Here is a 23,863-nt window from a genome sequence, read left to right as displayed (position 1 = left end):
GGTTGGTCGGTGATATACTTATTTCATGCAGCTAAATGCAAATTTAATTATTTAAAAATCATACATAAAAAAATTATTTTCTCCACTATATACTTATACATTCTATAGAGCTCTTGTGTATAACTGTCCTTGGTGGTAATATTAGTGTTAGTACTGCAATTTTTGATAATGATCAGTGTCGTGGTATTATTCAGTTACTATAAGGCAGTAATATGTGATCATCCCTGGTATGTAATATTATTGGTATATTGGTCTTAGTATAGTTGATTTTCTTCAGTAACAGGATAGTGATTATATTTAGACACTATGTGGTGATAATATACCGTATGTTCATTGTGTGGCGGTTTTTATCCTCTTTATGTTGTTTTTATGGGTATTTTAGTTTTAGTAATATCGGACTTCTTCAGGAACAATATGGTGTTATTTATTAACTGTATGACAACTTTTTAGATGCACTTTTAGAAAATGATCTTATTGCCATATTTTCTATGAGATTTATCTATTTTATCTGTAGCCTATTTTATTAAAATGGGGTGAGGAGCGACACGGTATGACTTTATAGGATCTAGAATTTACAGGGGCCCATATATCTGACCAACATGCTAGTGGGGCCTGGGTCCAAATTTGGGGGCCTGGTCCCCCATATTCATGAGCTCTGTATAAGTTCGATCCCACCACTGGTTGGCATCTTTCTGCCTATGCAGAGTGTACACAGAAAGCTGCCCACCAGTGATGTGGGCGGGGTTATACAGAGCTCAGCATTCAGAGAACTGCTAGACCTGCAGTAAATAAAACATTGATTTTATCAAAACTACAGCAAGCAGCCCAGTAAGTAACACACTGGTGGAATCGGGGCTTTGCTTCAACATCAAGCTGATCTGAAATATGGGTAGCAAAAACCTGGTGACATACTCCCATTGAGAGAATGGTGGTTTCCTTATTTCTGCCAGAAAATAATCTTCATTAACTGTTGGAGTGCTGAGTTCATCTTCATATCATGCATTATTAATTTAGAGATATGTGAATAAATTTGGAGGACCCCGGTCAATCGCCTGCTTCGTACAGTGCCTACTAATCAGAAGCGGCGCCGGGGATGCCGACAGGTAGAAGGCAGTTAATAGGGCTTCTGTCCGGTGGCCACGGAATACTGAAGTGGACCGGGTTCCTGCAAATCAATTCATTTCTACCCACTACCCAATCAGAATGTGCTTTAACTGTCTCTTGTAAATATAGTTATTTCATTCCTTCTGTGTAGAATCCGGTACTGTTTCTCCTTGTAAAAATAATCAGCTCACCGATGCTCCCTGGGAAAACGCATGCAAATTAGCTAACCTTCAGAAGAAAGCTGTCTCTCGTGCATATGAAATCTCATTAACATCAGTGATTCCAGGGATGTATAACTTATTGGGTTGCTTAGTGTAATTTTTATAAAATCATTGTTTTATCAGAAGGACATTTACACTAGAGGACTATTAAACCTGCTTCCAGGTAGTTTAACCACAACCCCATCACTGATTGGCAGCTTTCTGCTTATGCATAATGTGCACAGAAAGAAGCCAATCAGTGGTGCTAGCGGTGATCTCTCCAAGTTACTGGAGTTCATTTGCCCGGCTGGGAACGCAGCCTCTTTGACTGGCGGTAACCTCAATGATGTCACCGCTAGTCACTGAGGCTGCGCTCTAAGCTCATTCCCCAGTGGTTCTCAACCTGGATGGTCACATTTTGGCACCATCCAGGTTGAAAACTATTTATCCCCCAGGCATGGATTACGGCGTGGGACAGAATGACGGAGCGGTGAGGGATATGGTTATTTTTTATTTTTGTTTTATTACAGTAAACAAGGGATTCAATGTAATTAGGTGTTTGGTGAGTATAACTGTGTTTGTTATTTATAAATAAAAATGGAAAAGTGTGTTTAGTCTTATTTCTAATAAAATACTTTATTCTGGCTGTGTTTATATTTACAATATAACTATAAGATTAGTAATGGATAGGCATCTTATAGGCGCCTCTCCAGTACTAAGTCGTGGGCTTGATGTCACCTGACAATACAAAGGTGACATCAACTCCCACAAATATGAACTCCACTTGCCACCACTACAGGGAAAGTGGGAAGAGCATGGCAAAGCACCAGAATTGGCGCATTTACTAGATGCGCCTTTTTTGGGCTGCTGAAGGCTGCTATTTTTAGGATGGGGGGCCAATATACTTGGCTCCTTACCAGACTGAGAATACCAGCCCTCAGCTGTCTGCTTTAGCGTGGCTGGTTGTCAAAAAGGGGGGGACCCATGCCGTTTTTTTAAATTATTGGCTGACTGTTCACAAAACACTCCTTACAACATAGCTGAGGTCTGATAATACAGTGATAGTGTCAGTTTCCCGTGTATAGTTGTAGAGACACTTACAGAGTTCACACTGTCGCTCTGCTGTCCTGGGTCCGAATCCAACAAAGGAAAACATCTGTAAGTAATTTATTTATTTCTCCTTATGTCTCTGGGCACTCCATTTTCACCCTACTCTCTAAAAATCTACTGATAGGTCAATTTAAAATTTAAATTGTGATTCCCAATGGGAACAGGGACCAATGTTAGTGGTGACAGTCTCTGTATAGCACTGGAAAGAATGTTGTGACTATATGAAACAATAAAATAAGAAAAAACACTAGTACAAGCTCTGTGCAAACAGTGAGCCAGGAAGGAATGTTGGGGAATTTCAGCTCTGGACCTTTCGGAATTATCAATTCAGCTTTGCTCTATGAAATAGGTTATAACTCAGGAGTTGAAAATACATAATTTAATGCATGTAATAAAGTATATGGAGAGCATAAAATGGCTTTCAAAGGTGGACATGTGGTTTAAAGGCGTTAACCAGGCTTGGGGCTCAAGTCACTATATGTGACTGCAGACTTGTGAATCTTCACAGAGTGCACATTTCATGCTGCCAGGATTCTCCGGTGTCGGGAGCAGGTGGTCATGTGACTGATTTGCATGCTTCTGGCCACATTTCGACTAGACGTGTCTGGCCTTGCTCAATTCACTTGTATTGAGTGAGGGTGCACACGTCTAGTCGACATGTGACCGCATGTATGAAAATTGCATACTCACAATCACATGCCCACCTGCTTCTGGCATCAGTAGCGGACAATCATTGCAGTGCACAAGTCTGCAGTCACATAAAGTAGCTGAAAACTTGAGCCCCAAGCCAAGATCACCCAGAGGCTTAAAATGTCTGGGAAGACACAAGATCATACAGCTGCAAGAGAGGAGAGGTAGATGTCAGACACAGCCATACTACTGGTAGAGAAGGCAGAGAGGGTTATTCAACAAGACAATGTTTAAGGGGAAACATGCAAATATTTTGAAGTGGCCTAGTCAAAACCCAGACCTTTATCCAATTGAGACTCTGTGGTCAGACTTGAAGATCGCTGTTCACCAGAGGAAACCATCTAACCCGAAGTAGCTGGAGCAGTTTTGCCTTGAGGAATGGACAAAAATCCCAGTGGTCAGATGTGGAAAGCTCATTGATACCTATATAAAGCGACCTTCAGCTGTAATTGCTTTAAAAGGAGGTTCTACAAAGTACTGACTTTAGGGCGTGAATAGTTATGTACACTGATGTTTTCATTTATTTTGTCCTATTTGTTGCTTGCTTCACAATATAAAAAAAAATGTTCACAGTTGTAGGCATGTTCTTTTCATGAACTGATGCAAACCCTAAAAAAATTGTGAAGTTCCAGGTTGTAAGGTACCAAATATAGAAAATGCCAAGAGGGATGAATACTTTCACAAGCCACCAGGTGCTGACTGGGACTGAAATTCAGCCCTGGCATTTGAAATCACAGAGGCCCATGTTGTCCCCGTCTCCATGAACCAGATGGGAATATATTACTAAAAAAAAAAAGTCAGAGTTTCTTCCGAAACCCGACCCCAATGCAAGTCAATGGGAATAAAAGTCGGCATTGAGTGGATGAATGTCATCTGCTCAATGCTGACTTTTATTCCCCATTGACTTGCATTGGGGTCGGGTTTCGGATGAAACTCCGACATTTTTTGCCCTAGTTGGACCAGTTTCATCCGACTCAAATTTTGTTTCATGAAACCCGATCTGACCAAAGTCGCTCAACTCTAATTACTAATATTACCCTGGATAGAGGAAAGGAAGATTTTCTACAAGACCAATATTTCTAATGATACCTGTGGCCTGCTGGGGTAGGTGACAGAGTCAGCGACTGTGCTCCATCACAACTCTTAACAATATGGGTATCTTGACAACACCGATTCTGTTAACAACGTAGCAGACAAGGCATTCTATGACCAGACAGGCCCTTCTGGCATTTGCCAGAATTGCCAGATGGCCAGTCCGGCCTTGCAGGCCACTGTAGAGGAGAGCCAAAATATATGGACCTGATTCATCGTTTGTATTTGTTTTACAATGTTTCTTCTTTTGTCTTGTGGTTTGCGTTGTTGTTTTTTTTTAACCAAATCCTATAAAAAAACAAATGGCTCACGTGGAACATGAATTTTGCACAAAGAAGAATACTCTTCATTTTTGTCTTTTACATATTGTGTGACTTTTTAGTGGAAAAAGTTGTATGTTTCGCTAAAATGATGCAAAATTTTCACAAAAAAAAATCACTCCTGTGGGGAACTGGAGTAAATTTGCACAAAAATTTGGCAACTTTTTAAAAATTTGCAATTGATGAATCAGTCAATATTAGCTGGAAATCCCAACCCGACCCACAACGAAGAACATAAAAAATAAAAGCAAATGCACATAAAATAGACTAAAACAGGCACAAGTTAGGAGAATAAGGCGAAAAAACAACAAAAACTTATAAAAAAGGTGTAATATTGAATCGAGCCCTATAAGTCTAACCTGTGATTTTGGATATTTTTGCATCCCTCTTTGTAGAATTCTATTATCACAAAATTTAGTCTTACATACAAAAGCACAAGAAACTGCAGCACCATCCCCCTCCTCTCCCCTCCTCACTGTTATTTTTTTTTAGAGTCCGATGAGGCTTGAAATGTAGATTTTGTGTGTTCTTCTGCAAGACCAATTACGTAGGTATATTTAGGCCAGCACAATTTCAGCATGGCTGGTAGACTGAACTTAATCTGGAAAACTTTATTTAATAACAGCAATTAAAAAAAAAAGTGAAAGTCGAGATACACAGACAGGAAGTAACTTTAATTAAACATTGTGAAAGTCAAAAAATTTTTACAGCTTCAAATTTTTTTTAGCAAAAAAATTAGAAGAATCTCTATTGTTTCATCAGAACTGTACAGTGCTCCTATTTAAAAGGTGAGATTCATACGTAGGATAAAATGCAGACATTTCCATTGTATTTCGTATATGTACATGATGGAAAAACAACCCCTCGAAAAACTCAAACAGCCAAGTAACATTGTGAGAGCTAGGCCCATGTAAGTTTTTGTAAGCATAACCGTGGTATTTGGAGAACCAAAATTAGTTTTTGGGACCACTCAGTATTAAAAGGTTCGCATGCTTTAATGGTGACAGCCCCTGTAGATAAAAAGTACAATTATCCTGAGCTTATTTACATTCTTTGTAGGTGTATGTCTTGGGGCAAATTACCAATTCGTCTCCTAGCTGTCTCAAGATCGTAACACCCAGAGTACCATGAAAGCTGTTGGATGATGATGGGTGGCAGGAGTTGTTATGGAGCCATAGCGTCAACCAACAATTGGCCCATATGGCAAATTTTGTGTACTTCCACAATGACTTTGTAAGGAGCTTAGACAGTCCAATAGCTATACGTACAGTAGCAGTTGGTATGGTCCAGTGGTGGGATCCAGTCTTAGATCATGGCCTTCAATTCTGTATATAATATTTGTATGGTAAAGGTTACAGGTCCTCTTTTGTTAATTGGATGTGGGGAGCATTTTATGACCTAAATTAACTCAAGGTCACATACTTTTCTCATTTTCATAAGAAATCACCAACAATAAAGGATGTACAGACTTCCTTTAAGACATCAGGACTAATTCTATTATCCATTGAATACCATTATGTTCTCTTTTACTATCTCCCTTGACATCTATTATCAGCTGATCTATAGTGACTTGATCACCTATTAAATACCTATTAAAATAGTATAAAATTATAAATTACTATTCATACTCTTGTACATTGTAGGACGTTGACCTATCTCTGAATACATGGAACAGGAAAAATATGTCTGACTGTTGAATTGTCCTATAAAAAGACAGAAATAATGGTGATCAGGTCTGGACTGAGCAGTTGGCCAACTTTAAAGTCCTCATACATAAATAAAGCATACTTGTCAACTCTCCTAGAACATCCGGAAGGATCTCAAAAAAAGAGGAGACCTCCCAGGCTTCCAAAAGAGTTGGCATATCTTCCTGGCACTGCTGATTCCTCCCAAAATCCCCTGAAAGCAGCGCTTTTGAACCGTTTCTTCCATGGAGGTAGCAAGGGACGTAGTATGTAAAAGAGCTCGACTATGGGGACATTGTTTTACGTCTGCATCCTATATTGCCTCAAATGTTGGCAAGTATGAAATTAAGGGCCTTGGAAAGGGACTACTGACTTAAAAAGGGACTGCTATGGGAATCTCCACCTCAAAGATGGATCTCTTCTATGACAGGGTCTATGTAGCACCACGCTTTGCCCAGTTTGAGATTATTTCCAGTCTCTCATACAGCTTTTGATGTTTAGCCAGCTACAGAACAAGCCTTCCGTTTACTTCTCTGTGTGAAAGTCTCCCAGAGTTGGAATTTAGGCCTCAAATTTGATGGGATTGTCCTAGATTTTCAAAAACAATCCTTGCAAATATAGGCTTGTTCCGGGATCCAAAGAGGTAGGATAAACTTGCACAAAAGTTGGAGTTTCCATTCGGTTTAGCTCATTCCAGAGGCGGCCTTTGGTTCGAGTCTCAAACTTCCTATGTTGTGAGCTATGATGTTGATAGGTATTGGACCAATATCAAAAATATGCATGTCGGCCAGTGTTTGAAATTTATTAATGTGGAAGGGGAATGGGATAGTCGAAAATTTCTTGTGTGTCTTTTCTATTTTAAAAAATGGTCGACATCATAATTTAGAATTTAGCTCAAAGATAGTTGTCGAATTTTGAGCTAATAGATCCCACAACAGTGCCTTGGGCATTCATTCCCACCCTACGTACTCTGTATCTATGAAGAAAAAAATATTTGTCATCTTTAAATTGCGAAAACATGTTTCTCTTGTGCTTTTCCAGTGATTTTTGTTCTGGGTGATGGTGGTGATGGGCAGAGGGTAAGATACATGTTGAATGGACATGATTTGCATTAAGGCATTTAAACTGCTGGTTTCTATTCATGTGAAAGACACGGGTAAAATGTTAGAGCAGACATCAGAACGAAAGTATGTGCACCCTTTGTATAAAAGAAACCCTACCCACATTCTATGAACATGCATATGATGAGAGGGGGACAAACCAACATTCAGCCCATCAGATTCATTTGCTTAGTACCTCATTTAGGTGCATTCAGTTTTAGCACAAATGTCTTAAAAATTCAGCAGTATGTGACTGTCCAAAGGTAATTTTGCTACTTGAACCAACTTTCTCGAGACAGATTGAGATGCAGTCAGTTTGGTTGAAGTTACTATGGTGCCCATCAAGGTCGAGACTCGAGACTTAGAAAATCTAAGGTGCTTACCTAGCCGTCATTGCCAACTTTCTGAGCTAACTACTTAGTAAATTATCATTACAGCTTCATATTTCATGCATAGACAGAGTCAAATAATTCAATTCTGGCTACTTCCAACCACCACAAGAGGATACTTAGCTTACGGCACAATGTTCAAAGGGGAATTCTGATCTTAGAGAGTCATGGCTTATACCTAGGATATACCATTACTTTATAAATGGTGTGGTCCAACCTCTGATCTTAAGGATGAAGGGAACGCACCGCTGGACTAGGGCCATTTTTGCACAGTCTTTTTGTCTGGAGAGCATCTATGTAGGAAAAATTTAGTAAGGGATACAACAATAAATCACTCCCCCATCTTCAACGTTCTTTGGACCCCTCACAGACCATAAGGTGGTGTCCTGTCCTAGCAATAGACTATAGGTAAAGTTGCGCACAACGTTTCACAGGACCCTGTTCCAGTGGCCATATTGGTTGCCAGACTAGAGTCCTCTTCCACCTCCTGGCATCTTCTGATGCAATAGTTGACATTGCTCCGTGCTCACAAATCAAAAGAGGCGTCAAGTGATGCTGGCAGGTAGCTTCCGATTCTTCAACCTAAAACAATTGGGTCTTAATGCACCTGAGAAATGAAACTAGCTAAAATTAGACATTTGCATAGCAAAAAAAAAAACTGAATGCACCATCAAAGCTATAGCGCTGATATAAGCAACAGAAACAACCATACAGTACAATCTTTCATCAGCGTAAAGACGTACTAAAGTCAGAGAGGTTTCAATGTATAAAATTAATGATAAAAAAAAGACAGGTCAATTTGTGTGTCAAAAAAAGAAAATTTTGTTTTAACATAAAGTGTAAAATGACAAATTAAGAAAAAAAAAAAGAAAAAGAAAGAAAATTGTTCATCAGGCTTAAGAAACAATAGAAAAAAAAGTAACAGTCGGCACTTTTTCACATTTTAACGCACACAATAAAATAAACTGGGTAAAGGGCTGTACAAATTCCAGAGTTAAATACATTATTTATATGGATATTTTACAAATTCCCCTTAAAATAATAATTAAAAAAACAAGATATCTTTAAAAAACCCTTCCTTTTCTGTTGTGAGGTGTGAGGCAGTGTCACATTTGTTCATTTTCTACGTTATATATATTTATATGTTTTTTATTTTTTACATTTGTTTGTGTTGTCAGAATAGAGAAAAAAAAGGAAATATTATATAAATAGGATTCTAACTTTGGCAAATTAAAAAAAAATAATAATAAAAGGTCATAAAATCATATACAATATTTATAAGTTGATAGAAAGGTCAACATAAAAACTAAAGGGGGGTATGAAAAATGAGACATCCATTGACCAGCATTCAACAAAGGGATTCAATTGGTAATCTGCAACCTACTTGATACTCCGACTTGTGCTTAATTTACCAAAGCTCACTTGCTTTGCATTGGTTGATTAAAAAAAAAAAAAAAACAAACAAATAAAAAGCAAAAGAATGTTAAAATTTTGGCTAACATTCTTTAGTGAATTGCACTTGAACATAAATGGAAAAGGCAGGAAGTTGTGACAAATCATGATATGCCCTGTGGATAATCCAAGGCTAGGTGGGCAATCATCTAGATGTCCATGATATGTGGTGAGAGGCAAAGAAGACGTCTTGGCATCTTAGAATTGGCCCACCAAGTAGATGCCCAATACATATTAAAAATAGGTCATAGGGATGATTAACGGTTGACCTCAGTTTAATAAAAAAAAGACGAAAATTAAAATAAGTCAACCAGTTTGATGTGATGAATGGAAAATATATATTGATGGAAACTTGATTTGAACTATGGAAAGAAATAAAAAACTGATCCATACTGTGGAACCCTCTGTTCTGTTTATAACCTAGATTCATTGTCCCAAACCTAAAAAATATCCCCTGTCTCTCAATTATCTCCATCAACATTTGGAAAAAAAATACAAAACTCATAGCAAAAAGTGTACATTTTTTCCCATGACCCTTTTATGATCTTCTTGAGAAGATCCTTGGTTTCCTATGATCGATCCATTCGATTGGTTTGAAACTCTTTCAATTGATCAACCACAAGGATATCTTAGAAGCTCATGGTGCAGATCTATCCATGGACATTAATAAGTTACTTCAAGCACAGGGAAAATTCTAATAGGAATGTCCAAGGATGTTCTTCATTTCTGTAATCTTGTTGTGAGACGTCCTCATCACTGAGCAACGTAGAGATCCATGATGGTGAGCAGCCTGGACAACAAAGACTTCTTAGACCTATAAGTCTTGATTTGTGTACATTTGCAGTTCTATGGTTCCTCTGTACAGAGGCCTGAGTTAAAAGTTGCTCTCGGTCAGAGAGAAAAAAAAGAGAAACTGAGAGAAGTTATTCCCAAGCTTTTTAGGTGAATTTCTCTTAGCAAAGTACCCCCAGGTGAGATCTTCCTTGATTTGTTTCACATGGGTGGTGCAATCATGCCGGAGATAGCTAGAAAAGAGCACAAAGAGGAAAGTGAACATTAGAGATTTTCTTAATACCCAACACTACAAACCATAGAAAACATGACACAACAAAATCACACCCAAATACAATAACCACACACAACAAACACTAATGTTTTAAGGGTGCGTAGTGGTGTGAAATTTATCCTTAAACCATTGTACGCTCCCCTTTCGATAGTCATTGGTGGCCATTAAAGAGGATATCCAACTTATCAGGCCTGTAAATGATATAAAATTACAAAACCAACAATTCTCATCCCTTCATTTTTTGGCGATCCAACAATGGAGCTATTTACCATCAGTTAGCATGTGACCACTGCAGGCAATCAGAGGCCACAGTCTTCATGGGTGGTGAAGCACTGTTTACCAATGGGTGCCATGGTGACAGTACATATCGTAGAGATGAAAGAATTTATTAGAGTAGAAATTGACAAAAAATTGTATTCTCTAAAATATAGATTTTTAGAAATTTGCTCTGAACAAAGTCAGCAAAATGGTGGCCAAATGGCACAAGGTTAAAAAAAAAAAATACTCACCTCACCACTAACCTGTCTTGCCATCCTGCAGTCCACTGTCCAGTCCTCTGCACCTCTCATTTTCATCTTCTCTCGCTGTGCATCCTCTTTGACCTTCTACACTCTGGTGTGCTGACTAGGCCTCAGGCAACGCATGTCATAATGTCATGACACCATTACATGTACGGTGACAGCACAGCACACAGTGACTTCAGAGGCCCGCATACCGTTGGAAGCCCCGGCATTGAGTAAAGTGCAGAATGAAGAGGATGCGCGCCAGAGGAGAGGGAGAAAACAAGTGTTGGGGAGAACCAGACAACCAGCTCCGAAGTGCAGAATGAATAGGATGCGCGCCACAGGAGAAGGAGGGAATAAGAGGGAGGCGTACCGGACAACCGATTGCAGGAAAGGCAAAGGGTGATGTAACTATTTTTTTTTAAACATCCTTTGTTTATAATGCCCAGAGGTCTGAAGAGTCACGAAGAACTTAATAAGGAACATTCAGTTCACACTAAATTACTTTGACACAAATTGAATTTCAATTTTAAATTTGCGAATTCGGACCTCTACAGATTCGAACTTCTCTAACAGCTTCTAACCAATTTGACCCGAGATGGACCGCTGCCATCAAATATTTACAGCTGTAAGCAAAAGACAGAAAGGAACAATAGAGCATTGATGCTGGATCGCCAAACTAAAGAAGGGGAGAGTATTGTAACGTTTTTACGCCAATAGTTTTTTTTCACTTTGGTACTCAACTAAATGCATTTCAGCCTTGAACTGTAGACATGGGGAATCTAAGAGTGGTTTCTAGGAACATGCTGCCTGACAACCCCATAAAAAAGCAACCAGTCCTTAGCAACTACGACCATCCATAGCAAGTGGTCGAGTGTAACTAGGGGGTCTCCAAAAACCCAATTTTCCTTGGTTAGCTTTTAGATACAGAGAAAGGGCAAGAAACTGGTCCGTTGCCCAAGGTGAAGAAAATCCAAGCCTGAATTGGTACTATGATTAGAGCCAACTTACGGTATATGTGGGCACCAGGACGGCAGAGTCACAATGGGCCCCTTGTCTACTTCACCCTCAACTTGACAAACACAGAGAATGTTTAACCAGATCCCTATGTGGACCCTGCCTAGATTTGCCTGGTGACGATTCTGGCTCTGACAGCATTTGGGTAGGAGTCAAGCCATGCCTTTACTCTCGTCTTGGCTGCCATTATTAACATATTTTCTATTTCTACAGGAATTGACCTTATTAAAAAATGTCCATTGGATTGCTAAATCTGGGTCGGTCCGTTACCATTTTCCTTTTAAATACAGATTTAATTGGTCTTGAACCTATTTCCCACTTCAGTATGTCATTTCTCCAAATAGATAGGAATAATTCAATGACGTGAAACTTAAATTTAGAAAATGAAGAAAAATATAGAAAGGTGATAATTAGGATTTCTTCAGAATCGTGAATAAGACAAATGTAAAGTCTTTCATGGAAATCCACACATTTGCTGAAGGTAGTCACTCTTCTTTTATGTCAGTCAAAAACCTATCAAATTACACCAGTGGTAAACTTAAAAGTGTTGTCCGCTGATGTCAGTGGCGAGACTGAGTAGTCATGTGACCGCAACTATCTGATACACATACTCCCCCCGGCCACATTCTTACTAGACATGTGCGACCTCAATCAATTCACTCGTATTGAAAGAACTCGTCTAGTCTGAATGTAGCAGGAAGTATGCATACTGCACCAAACCGTGCACATGGTCTCACTGCCAGCACCGGAGATTCCCCTTTAATGGTAAAAAAAATGTATAACTTGGGAACCAGTTGAATCAACCTTATATTATCAGCAGCAATAGCAGTATGATTTTTAAGACCTACCATGGTTTAGTTTGCCCCATCTGTGAATCCTAAAATATTTTACCGAACAGCAAAGAAGAGATAGGTGAGTATAAAGCTTAATGTTTAATCCAATATGTTAAAAGCAAAAAAATACAGATAAATCCACAGGGATTAATGTAACCTAAGCGTTTCGCCGTTATGCCTTAGTCATGGTAGCATATTGGATTAAACGTTAAACTTTATACTCACTTATCATGGCTGGAGGATCTCTTCCTTATTGTTCGATCGCTTCAGCCCTGACCAGGGTGTCTCCGTGCGATGTCTCCCATCTGAGGCCTCATGTGAACACTACTTTGGACAGCTGCCTCTCTTTCCCTGTTCTCTTGCTATTTAATTAAGAATATTTTACCAACTACCTGTTAAAGTGGGCGACTTTGTACTTTTTGAGCAATGATACAAATTTTGCAGTTTGGGCTCCCAGGAAACTTGGATTACCAGATTACCAACTTAACAAGTGCTAAGGTATGTCTGACTGCAGGATTTCTGATTCATTCTTGCCATGGGCCCACAGACACAGATCGAATACTCTAATGGTCAACTTATAGCTAATTAATAGTATTAAGGTGGCATAATCCTTCTATTGATACCCTGTTTCTATGAAGTTCTCTGGCTTCTACCTCCCCACTTAGATCATAACACTATGATGACCCCTTGGCCTCATTAACCTTATGATATTCCCTCTACGAGATTAGTGAAACCATCTCCATTTGGTGCTATCACTCCCATTATCTGACTACTTCAAGGAATGGTCTTTATCATTCCTCATCAACAAGAGAGGAGGATACTTTGGCCTTCTGAAAGCAAAAAATGTTACTTCATGGCAGGGTCGAGCTGGGGAACACAGCAAAGGTTCAAATGAGCCTTCCCTTCATGGGACTCCAGCAGCCAAGATAACAATTCCCATCTTACCACTTGGATGCCATGGTCAATGTTCTACAAGGCATCTAAAGGGTTAGACAATTGCGATCAAAGCTTGGTCAAGTTGCAGCATATACTGGTGGATTTCTCCTGTGTAAAATGGCCAACACCCAGCAGAGCTTAAAGGGGGATTATCATGTTTGGAAGTTATTACCTATCGTTGTGGGTCCTACTGCTGGTACCTACACCAATCCTAAGAACTGGGGGTATATGTCAATGGAAAGGAGATCGATTAAGCGGACTACTGCTCTAGTGCCAAAGACCAGCTGACTACAGTGGTTGGCGATTTCTGAAGTGGCATTGCCCATGAGCGACCAACGCTTTATTCACATGATGCTCTTTGAAGCCCCAGTTCTTGGGATTGAAGTTGGTCCCAGTGGTTTCACCCCAGAGGTTGGGACATTATCCCCTACCCTATCTAAACTTTAAAATACTCCTGTCAGCCCACATCATACAAATCCTCTAGACTTCTACATACACGGCAGATATTGGGAGAAGTCGACAGATGCTTCAGCTCACAGGCCATGGTGGCATGGTCTTCCGCCATGGGTGGTACACCACTCTTTCATGGCAAAAGTTAATGTAAATGAATTGTCTCAATTTAGAAAAATGTGGTTGCTTTCTTTGAATACAGCATCCCATCTGTCCTCAGGTTAGATTTGTTATTACAGCTGATCTCATTGTGGCCACAGCACATCAACAAGGGTGTCACAAGCATCATCGCACCCCATCTCCTCCTTTTGCACATATAGTATACGTTTACCATTTGAGCCAACTACATGGTAATGGTCTTGTATCAGTGCTTTTTTTTATTATTATTTAGGGTCTTAGCTAAACTAACAACGCCCTTAAAGGAATTGTACACTATGGTAGGTAGAAGATGAAGTTGACTATTTGGATCTTCAAAAAGTCTCCAAATAACCTCTCCATTTAGCTTATTGAGTTCAAAGAAGACCTGTCACCATGTGTAAAGTGGACAGATTTTGCTCTTATTTTATTCCTGCTGAGTATTACACTTTTTTTTATTTAAATCTGCCATACGGTTCCAGAAATATGAGGCTTTTTATGTACTACTAATTTTTAAGGCCTTAACAAAGGGGTGTAGCTGACAGGATCCTCGGGGGCGTGTCATTAGGTTGCTCTACATTATTATCCTCTGAGCAACACCTTCAAAACTCAGGAAAGCAGCAAGAATCAATTAAGAGCAAAAACTGGACACTTTGACCCGGTGACAGGATTCATTTAAATCTGGGGATGCAGGGATTTAGGTGACAATACTGGCCACAACCCTGTGTATGACTAACCAATTCATTCTCTGCAACTTTAGAAAGCAAGACTGCCAAGTAGTCAGTCCCTCTGTGTCTACTGTTTCACTATAGTCATGAGTTGGCCAGTGAGCCCCACTGTTAATATAAAACCCACAGTTCGTTGTAGGCCTTAGCTACTCTACCAGGCCCTAATAAGTGTATATGTAGGGTGAATACAGGTCAATAGACACAGACAGAACACAGAAACAAGACAGGAGCAGAAAATGGGAAGAACTGGTCACATACTTCAGGAGAAGGCCAAGCCCTGCAGAGAGCCTGCACTGAGGAACTTGCCAGTGTCCACAAAAGACTGGTCTGATGAGGGAAGATAAAAGGGCAAATTAGTGAACTGGGAAAAATGGCATAATGACAAACCCTGTAAAAATGGGTTTATATTGTGTTCCTGTGGCTGCTGTGTGGAATACGCTCATTCATTCTTGGCATTGCAGTACTATTCTAATTGTGTCTTTAGAAGACTACTTTTCTTGTGTGATAAGCCTTCTTAAAGAGCAAGTCCTGTCAGATTCTTCTCTCTGTTATAGAAAAGCTGTCACTTGGTGTAAATGCCACCGTTCTCCTGAATCCGGCATTGTTATTCTTTTCTTCTTATGCCTCTCTGTTCCTGAGATATGGCCATCTCTTTCCTGCATATAAATCCAGCATAGGTAGACAAGTGGGCGTGGTACTTAACTCTCATCATGGGGAGTCTTCTTAAAGATCACTCCCATTTGGCTAACAATACTAGATTTATACAGAGGAAAGAAAAGGCTGTGTCTAAGGAACGGAGAGGCGCAGAAACAAAAGAAAAACAACTCCGGATTCAGGAAAACAGCTTCATTTACACCCGGTAAAAAATGTAATTATTGCTGATGACAGGTTTACTTTAAGAGTCATAATTTTCCCCATATTCTACTACTGCAGATTAAAAAAGAAAAAAGTAAGTTTATTCTTTTCAGCTTGTCAATAGCTGGATGAATGGGTAAAAAGTGACAACTTTTCTGAGCTAGAAATGTGCACCAGGCAGTTGTTACTCTCTTTTTCCAAATTTTGGTACATTATTCAGCAGAAGGCTACAATGAGGACAGGACAAAAGCTCCTCCCAAATGTTCATCTAAAAAGCTAAATATGTTTAAAAAAAATTTCCATTTTATTTAGGATTTTTTTTATGGTGCCATTAATTTTAATGCCAATTTCGACTGAAAATGCTCTTTAAAATGGAGACTTCTGCCTCTAATTACAATTAGGTAAAAAATGCCTATTTTAAAATATAATCTTGTAAAAATGTCCACTCTGTCAACTACTTTACAAAGTTCTCCTTTCTGTTTCTGTAGGTTCTAGGTCATGTTGGAAGTAACTCCTAAATTTTCATAATTTTACTTTGAAAATATCTTCTTCTCGCCAGAAATATTAACTCATCATCATCACCATGTGAGGTTCCCCGTCCAAAAGAAATCAACAGAATATTTTTAGATCTATGGACCATGTATTGATATCTATGGTGATCATGGCCTCAATCGTTGCCTTAGTCTAATTTGTGAAAGAGTTTGTTCAGAAGTTTTCTCTCACCTTGTAGGCTTGTGCCATTGGAACTGGTACAGGTGGGTGGTGGAGATGCTTGTGGTCTGACCACTGGAGCAAAAGCGCTTTTCTGTTTTACGGCCGACACCATATTGGCTGGGGAGAAGGAGAAAATCCCAGAGGAACTGCTACAGTTGGATGGTAGGCTGGTGGAAGAAGCCATTGTGGGACTAGATGGAACTACTGCAACAGAAATATAAGAGAAACTTAGCAAGATGATTTGACAACTTTTTTGTTTGAGCCAAGTTCCGAGACCTTTTAAAATGTATTTATAACCAGGGGGAGGCCATGAAGGATCCTTGTCAAGATTGTGGTATAAGCCCTATAGGGTCCCGATCAAGGTTATGGTCAAGTAAATAGTTTAGTAGGAGGAAGGGCATAAGGACCATGAACCCTCAACATTATCTGCTTGACCAAGATTGTGGTCAAGTAAATTGAGTAGTTGTAGAAAGGATATCAACAACATGGACCTTCAACATTATTTGTTTAGCCAAGATTATGGTCAAGAAGGAGGAGTAGAAGGAGAAAGGACATTGGCACCATGAATCCCCAACTTTATCTGCTTGACCAAGATTATGGTCAAGAAAGTGAAATTGAAATTTTAGAGGAAAGGACATCAGCACCATGGACCTTCAACATTATCTGCTTGACCATGATTGTGGTCAAGTTAGTGGAGTAGTAGGGCAAAGGCGATCAGCACCATGAACCCTCAACATTATCTGCTTGACCAAGATTTTGGAATTTAAATGGAGTAGTTGGAAAATGGACATCAGCACCGTGAACCCTCGTCTTTATCTACTTGACCAAAAACTTGACTAGGAACTTTGATGTGCATTATATTTATGGACAAGTAATTTTTGTGTAAATATCGTTTAACACCTATGATAGTTTGCATCTTATTTTTACCCTAAACGTGTTAAAAAAACACTTACTGGCATAGGGTGAGTTGGTGGCAGAGCCATTAAGGAAACTGGGTGATCCTGCAAGATTGGACATAGCCGTGTTCCCATAGCCGTTCATGCTGGTGGTGACGGAGCTGTAGTTGGTCTGTTGAGGGGTGGTGCTGGGGGCATAGCTATGTGGAGAAACGCTGCTTGTATTACGAGAGAAACCTGAAAAGTGAAAGTACTGTGTCATCAATAGTAGTGGCAATAAGGTATTATAATTGGGCACAAATATATGAATTTGTGGGATACATAATGGAGGAGCCTGAATCTGTAATTGGATGGTTAAGCCCATATTAATTCGCTTGTTGCCTTCTTACCCTGGTTGGTGACTTGTGATGTCTCTGACACATTAACGGCAAGTTGCCCGCTGAAGGAATTGACTCCCATCATGCTGGGGTGCACAGAAGAGTTGGCTAGGGTTTGGAGCTGGCTGTGGTTCCTGGGAACACTGTACAACGCCTCGGCAATGTCAGCCGCTCTCTTAAGTATAATTTCCTGAGAAAAGATGCACCATAGTTATAAAAAAAGCAAAAAGGGAACAAAATGGCACCAATAAATATACAATCGCAGCCAAATAAAGCAAAAAAATCACCAAAGTCCCTAAGTGATCCTATAGGGGATTATGGCAGAACATGATGAGAAAGACATGTAGACTTTATTATTTCAGGTGGAAATGTTCTCTGGACCACAGGCATGATGGAACAACTATCCGATTGTGTCTTAACTGTATTGCAATATACCGAACAAACATTTCTCCTGAGGGAATAATATAACATAGGGGATGAGTTCAGATTATAGTCATATAAGATTTCCTGATGACGAGAAGCTCAATTTCGCGTTTTCTAATAACAGTAATTCAGGAAAGGTAAGAAGAGACAGAGAGGGGGGTGATCAAGAACAGGTGGGTTCATGGTTTCTGGAAAGTCCCGTAGTCAGCCTCAATATTCTCACTAATAAATATCAGATTTGTAAAACTAGTATCCTGCCGCTATGGGCCCCAGGAGCTCATAGTTGGCCCTTGCGCTGACCCCTTGGAATACCCAGACTTTTCTACATAATATGTGCATAATATTGATAATGTGACTTTTCACCTGATTATTATGTGGCATCCCGTACAATGCTTCTACCAGATCCGCGGCTCTTTTCAGGATCACTTCCTGCCGAAAAAGAGAGGAGGAAATAGTCATTTGTTATTTTATTAAGTTAGGTAATAACCATTAAGGGGGGCTGTTTGGGATATATAAATGTAAGAGTCTAACTTTCTGTTGGGTATATTGATATTATCGTCAATGTCTATTGACTATCTATACTCTACCTCAATTACTATCTATACTCTATCTTTTGTATAGAATCACAGTAATTGCAATCTTGTCTGTGATGATAATGAGACTGATGAAAAGTTATCGGTACAAAACAGGAAGTGTGAGTCTAAAATAAAGAATTCTGATTTTGAATTGTAATATAGACTGTGATATTGATTAAAACAAAAATAAACATAACACAAAATCACAGAGGTTGGACCCCAACAGATCAGCAATAGCATATTAGGAGTACCTCTTATGTACTGTAAAGTGGCCACCGGACAGGTCCTTGAGGGGAGATATGCATCATTGAGGTTGGTAGCCTCGGTGATATAAGCCCAGAAAGGCAGGCTCTAGCACCTATAGTGCTGAGAGTGTTAAAAGGGCGTGTCAAGGGCTTGGCTTATGAACAGTCAGATGGGTGGGACTGACTGCTCACATATCTCCACCCTGGGGCGTGGGCCGACAGATAAAAAGGAGACCAGTTGTCTCATTCAGTAACTGAGAGTGGAGGTGAGAAGTCCTCCTGTGTTAAGCCTACTGCCAGACTATTTTGTACTGGATGTTACGCTGTCGGGACGAACCGGAAAAACACATATGTGCCGTTGTACTTGGACTAGTCTTATTTTTTATACGCCCGTTGTTTAAAAAAATTGCTTCCCGCGTATACTTCAGGTGCTGCTGAGCGAGCGGAAACTTTACAGTACCCAGTAAAGTACATGTACCACCCAGACTGAACCCAAACCTGAAATTAGGGTCAACTCATTAACAATCAGTTTCTGTCCCACAGTTTGTAGCGATCGCTCATTACGCTCCCTCTGTACTGTAGTCACTAAAGTCGTAAGTTATAGTGAAAAACAGTTACAAAAAGATATTGAAACAAAAAAAAAAAGTTTAACAAGACAAGAAAGTCACTGCCCTTCCCCAAAAAGCAAATAGTTATTATTCATTCCTTAGCAGTTTCTCATCAGAAAATTGAGATCTAATTGCATTCATTTTGCTGTCACCATAAACCTCTCGCAAACTCTCAGATGACACGCTTTTAGATACATATTAGCATTTCTTCAATTTAAAATTCCGCACCGTATGAAGATGAATTGCTTAGCAAGCTAAGGGAACCGGGCTGGGAGATATAGGAGGGGCGTCTACTTGCCGAGTAAGTACATTCTAAGTCTCCCTCTGCCGTATCCCAATTGTAACCCTTTACTGGTTTCTCTTTCATGGTTAACACGCAATGTTTAAAGCCCTTTGGATCGTTTGTGTTATTTACTGTGTCGTACAATTATTTACTTACGTCAGATATTGAATCAATCATCCCCAAAAGTTGAGGGAGCACTGAGCCTTGAGAATGAACAGGACTGAATGCATTTTTACAAACAAAAGCATACAGCAGCACTCTGTATACACTGAGATGTATGCAAACTTTCAATTTAAATTGCATTACTGCTTATAAAATGAAGGTAATTAGAGCACAAATTGATCAATTCATGTTTTCCCATCAGCCATGACAAGGTGTTGTACCTTCTAGAAAGGGATCCTACGTGCCTATTAAATTAGTAGGCTTTTAGCCCGGGAAAGGCATGTTTAATAACTATTAGAACAGATAAATATTAGGTTTAGGGTCCTACCAGAGAAAGTTTGCCTTGCCATGGGCAGTGGGTACACACAAATTGGCCAATTTATGCACTAAAACCTTCATTTTATAACTATATTGCATATAGAAGTAATTCTTAATATATTTCATATGTCCAATGTTTGCATACATCTTAGCGCTTACAGAGTGCTGCTGAATGCTTTTTCTTATATATTATGTAGTCAGTGTGGTGTATTTGACTTTTTAGTTTTTCTGGATTGCTTATCAAAAAAAATCACAGACAATATTTTTTATTGATACATTGGAAAACCATAATAAATAATTATGAATATAAGTGATACATGTCTACATCTCATAATTCTGATATGAGGACATCAGCTGCATTCACTGCGTACTGTAATCTGTATAGGTTTCTTCAGCCTCATAAAAAAAAAGGACAACTCAACGTTTTTTTATGGATAGGGTAAAAAAATTCCCTATTTTAGCTGATTGTCCAGAAATTATTTCATACCTCATTAGTCAAAATAGCTGAAAGGTTTCCATGAACGAGAATTCCTGCGAATGCTCGTTTCAAGATAATCTATCAGTCAAGCTGCCGATTATCTAACGAACAACCAAAATGCTCATTCATTTTCCTTGTGTGAAATGATCTTTTGCTCCACACAAAAGACCAGTGTTCTCGGCAGCACATTGTCCTGTATAATGAGCATCTGTGCTGCCGAGAACAATCGTAGCCTATGTGTACTGAACGATCTGTTACAGATTGCTCAGTAGGCATCTGAAATTGGGTCAACCTGTGTAAACTTGCCACAAAGCAGCAAAAAAGCAGATGATTTAGTGACCCTGGTCGGACCATGATTCTTCTGGTAGTGGCTTATCCACCAGCAGAACAAAAGGATTGGGTGGAAAAATTCACACTTGACATCATTGGTTGGTGGAGAGTGGGGAGGTTCTCCTACCCATTCGATAGTCAACCGATCAACATGAAAGAGTGGATTCCGACAACTTTGGGAACGTATATGGGATATCTGTTGGCCAAACATTCGTTCCACAGACAGCTATTTTTTTTAATGCCCCCTTACACATTGAGCATTCAACTTGGCCAAGCGTTCATGTGTTTTCAACTGGAAGACAGGAGAAAGCCAATGCCAGACACCTTCAATGATAACAGGGGAATCGGTGTTGAAATTCCAAGAGTCTGATCCTTCCCTCCCTGGCATCATCTGTCAGTGGCGAGTTCGCAGACCCCAAATACACTGGTTGGCCAGTCCTGCCAAAAACAGCAGGTTCACCCTATTTTCATCCAATGCAAATAGGGGTCTTTTAGTTGTCTGGTGATGCTCCTACGTGCTTATATGGCACAAATAGGCAATGCAATCTGATGAGTTGGCAATTAGGGTCTAGGGATGTGTAAGGGTGCCTTGTACGACATTCATAAGTCACAGAGGTCCAGCATATGACATAATCACCTATACAGATGGCTTACCTGTAGACGGATGACTACGGGCACCTTTATAGGGGCATATATTTAACAAAAGGATATCAAAGTAAACAAAAGTTTGCTAGTGGGCTAAGAAAATGAGGCGTGTAAATCTGTAATAGGCAGGAGGTTTCCAGGATTATTTTAATTAGCAACACCTAATGGGAATGTAATGAGAATTGCGCGGTGCAGGCTGTATGTTTTTGATCTATAGTTCTGTGCCATTATCAATGTATTATATGCAGCCCGGGGAGGAATGTGCGTAAATCGGCTCAAAGAATCTTGTACATTATTAACTGTGTTGTAAAGACAAAACTTTTATGGAAAAAATATACTGAAGCCTCTGACGCCTTTTCTTAATCCCATTTGGAGACATCACAGATAATGATGATGAGATTTCAGGGATGTGGGAAAGTAGTCAGTGCCGTGTCAGGTACCTGGCAGAAAATTTGTGATAATTTAGGTATTTTTTGGGGATGCATAATTTTTCCACATTGATGCATTTTTTCAGTTGGTGGATCATTTCATCTTTTTTAAAGGGTAAAACGCAATTTAGAATTTTGAAGCGTAGGATCACTTGTATAAACAGCACTCGCTTGCCCAGAGCTAAGGCTGCACATGAATGCGCATAGTGTGAGTGCAGTAGCCAAGCGCACACACTGACAGTGCAGAAGCCGGGCATACACGCAGACACTACAGGAGCCAAGTGCATACTGCATCATTGCAGGCGCTGAGAACACACCCTGACACTGCAAGAGCTGAGCAAATACACTGATATTGCAGGAACCGAACACGCACAGTGTCAGTGTGGTAGAAAGATGATGTGTGAGCTCACTCAGCTGCTGCACTTACATTGTGTTCGCTTGGCTCCTGCAGTGTCAGTGTGCGTTCTCTGATCTTGCACTCGCTCTGACACTGTGTGCGGTTAGTTTCTGCAGTCAGTGTGTATGCTCGGCTCCGCTCTTGCAGCATAAGTATGTATTCTCAGCTCCTGCATCTACACTGTGAGCATTCATCTCCTGCAGTGTCAGTGTGTGTATGCAGTTTCTGTAGTATCAATGTATGCTTGGTTCCAGCGCTCACACTGTGTTCACTCAACCCCTGTAGTGTCAGTGTGTGCACTTGGGCTTCTACAGAATCAGTGTGTGCTTTTGTCCCCTGCATTGTCAGTGTGTGCTCTGAGCTCCAGCACTGACACTGTGTACCCTGCAGTGTTGTGAGTTCATTTTCCCCTTCACCATTGAGGTCTGATGAACTCCCTCTTCTGGTGAAGGAAGGTAGTGAGGCTGATTACCAAGCACCTGGGTATGATGATGATGACTGGGTGACGGGAATTGCTGACTGGATATAAGGCAGCCGACACCCTTCTGCCTTGCTGGTGATCTCTCTGAGGGATTCTAGGAGACCAGTCTGATTCCTGCTCCTCAAAAGCTAAGTTTTCTGCACTGCTTTTTGCATTTGTGTTTTGGTTTTGTTTTGCCTTGTTTTTCTGAATTTCTGCCATTCCCTGCTGGGGTTAGCTGAATTCCTTTTTGCTCTGTCTTCAGAAAATACCTGAGTACTGATATAGTCTTTTTGAAGCCTAGCGTCTTCAGGGCTTTTTTCCCTATCAGTCTGTTGGCTCTTGTTTTGATAGGGTTTTTGGCGGATTGCAGACAGCAGCTTTCCTATCCTGTCCTATTTAGTTAGCTTGGGTCCCATCATTTGCTCAGCCTATCTTTCTATCTGTGTGAGTCTTTTTTCATCTTGCTTCACCGTCATTATATGTTGGGGGCTGCCTATTGCTTTGGGGTCTGCTCTGGGGCAGTTTAGATTTCCCTTTCTGTCTTTAGGCTATGTAGTTCTCCGGCTGTGATCGAGGGGTCTAGGGCACCGTAGGAACCCCCCACGGCTACTGCTAGTTGTTGTTGATAGGTTCAGGGGTCTGCAATCCGATAGCTGCCAACTTCTCTGGTTTTCTGGACTTAGCTAGTATTTCTGTTTTTGCCTCCTTCGGTGACTCATTCATAACACTGCAGTATGTGTGCTTGACTACTGCAGTGTTAGTGCACCTCGTTTCTGCAGTGTCTGTGTACGTTTGGCTGCTGCAATGTCAGTGTGCTCGGCTCCTGCAGTGTCCATGCATGCACTTGGTTTCTGCA

General features: G+C 40.1%; 1 protein-coding gene across 2 annotated transcripts in view; it reads right to left on the bottom strand.

Moving 5' to 3' along the window:
- Window positions 1–5,169: 5,169 nt before the first annotated feature.
- The window catches only part of EBF1 (EBF transcription factor 1), a 462,583-nt gene continuing 443,889 nt past the window's right edge, over window positions 5,170–23,863 (bottom strand). Inside the window, exons 12-17 of one of the 2 annotated variants that reach the window (XM_073567867.1) lie at window positions 18,439–18,504; window positions 17,665–17,842; window positions 17,333–17,512; window positions 16,389–16,583; window positions 15,069–15,137; window positions 5,170–10,167 (exon numbers count right to left, since the gene is read on the bottom strand). In XM_073567867.1, coding sequence (XP_073423968.1) covers window positions 15,070–15,137; window positions 16,389–16,583; window positions 17,333–17,512; window positions 17,665–17,842; window positions 18,439–18,504 — 687 coding nt within the window. In that variant the 3' untranslated portion in view covers window positions 5,170–10,167; window position 15,069. The remainder of the gene's footprint in view (window positions 10,168–15,068; window positions 15,138–16,388; window positions 16,584–17,332; window positions 17,513–17,664; window positions 17,843–18,438; window positions 18,505–23,863) is intronic. The other variant, XM_073567868.1, reaches the window with a different exon arrangement.

This window comes from Dendrobates tinctorius, unplaced genomic scaffold (assembly GCF_039654945.1).
Source record: "Dendrobates tinctorius isolate UK_male_01 unplaced genomic scaffold, ASM3965494v1 ptg000020l, whole genome shotgun sequence".
NCBI classification, from domain to species: Eukaryota; Metazoa; Chordata; class Amphibia; order Anura; family Dendrobatidae; genus Dendrobates; species Dendrobates tinctorius.
Note: the sequence above shows the minus strand (reverse complement) of the source record. Positions and strands in the feature narration are given on the sequence as shown.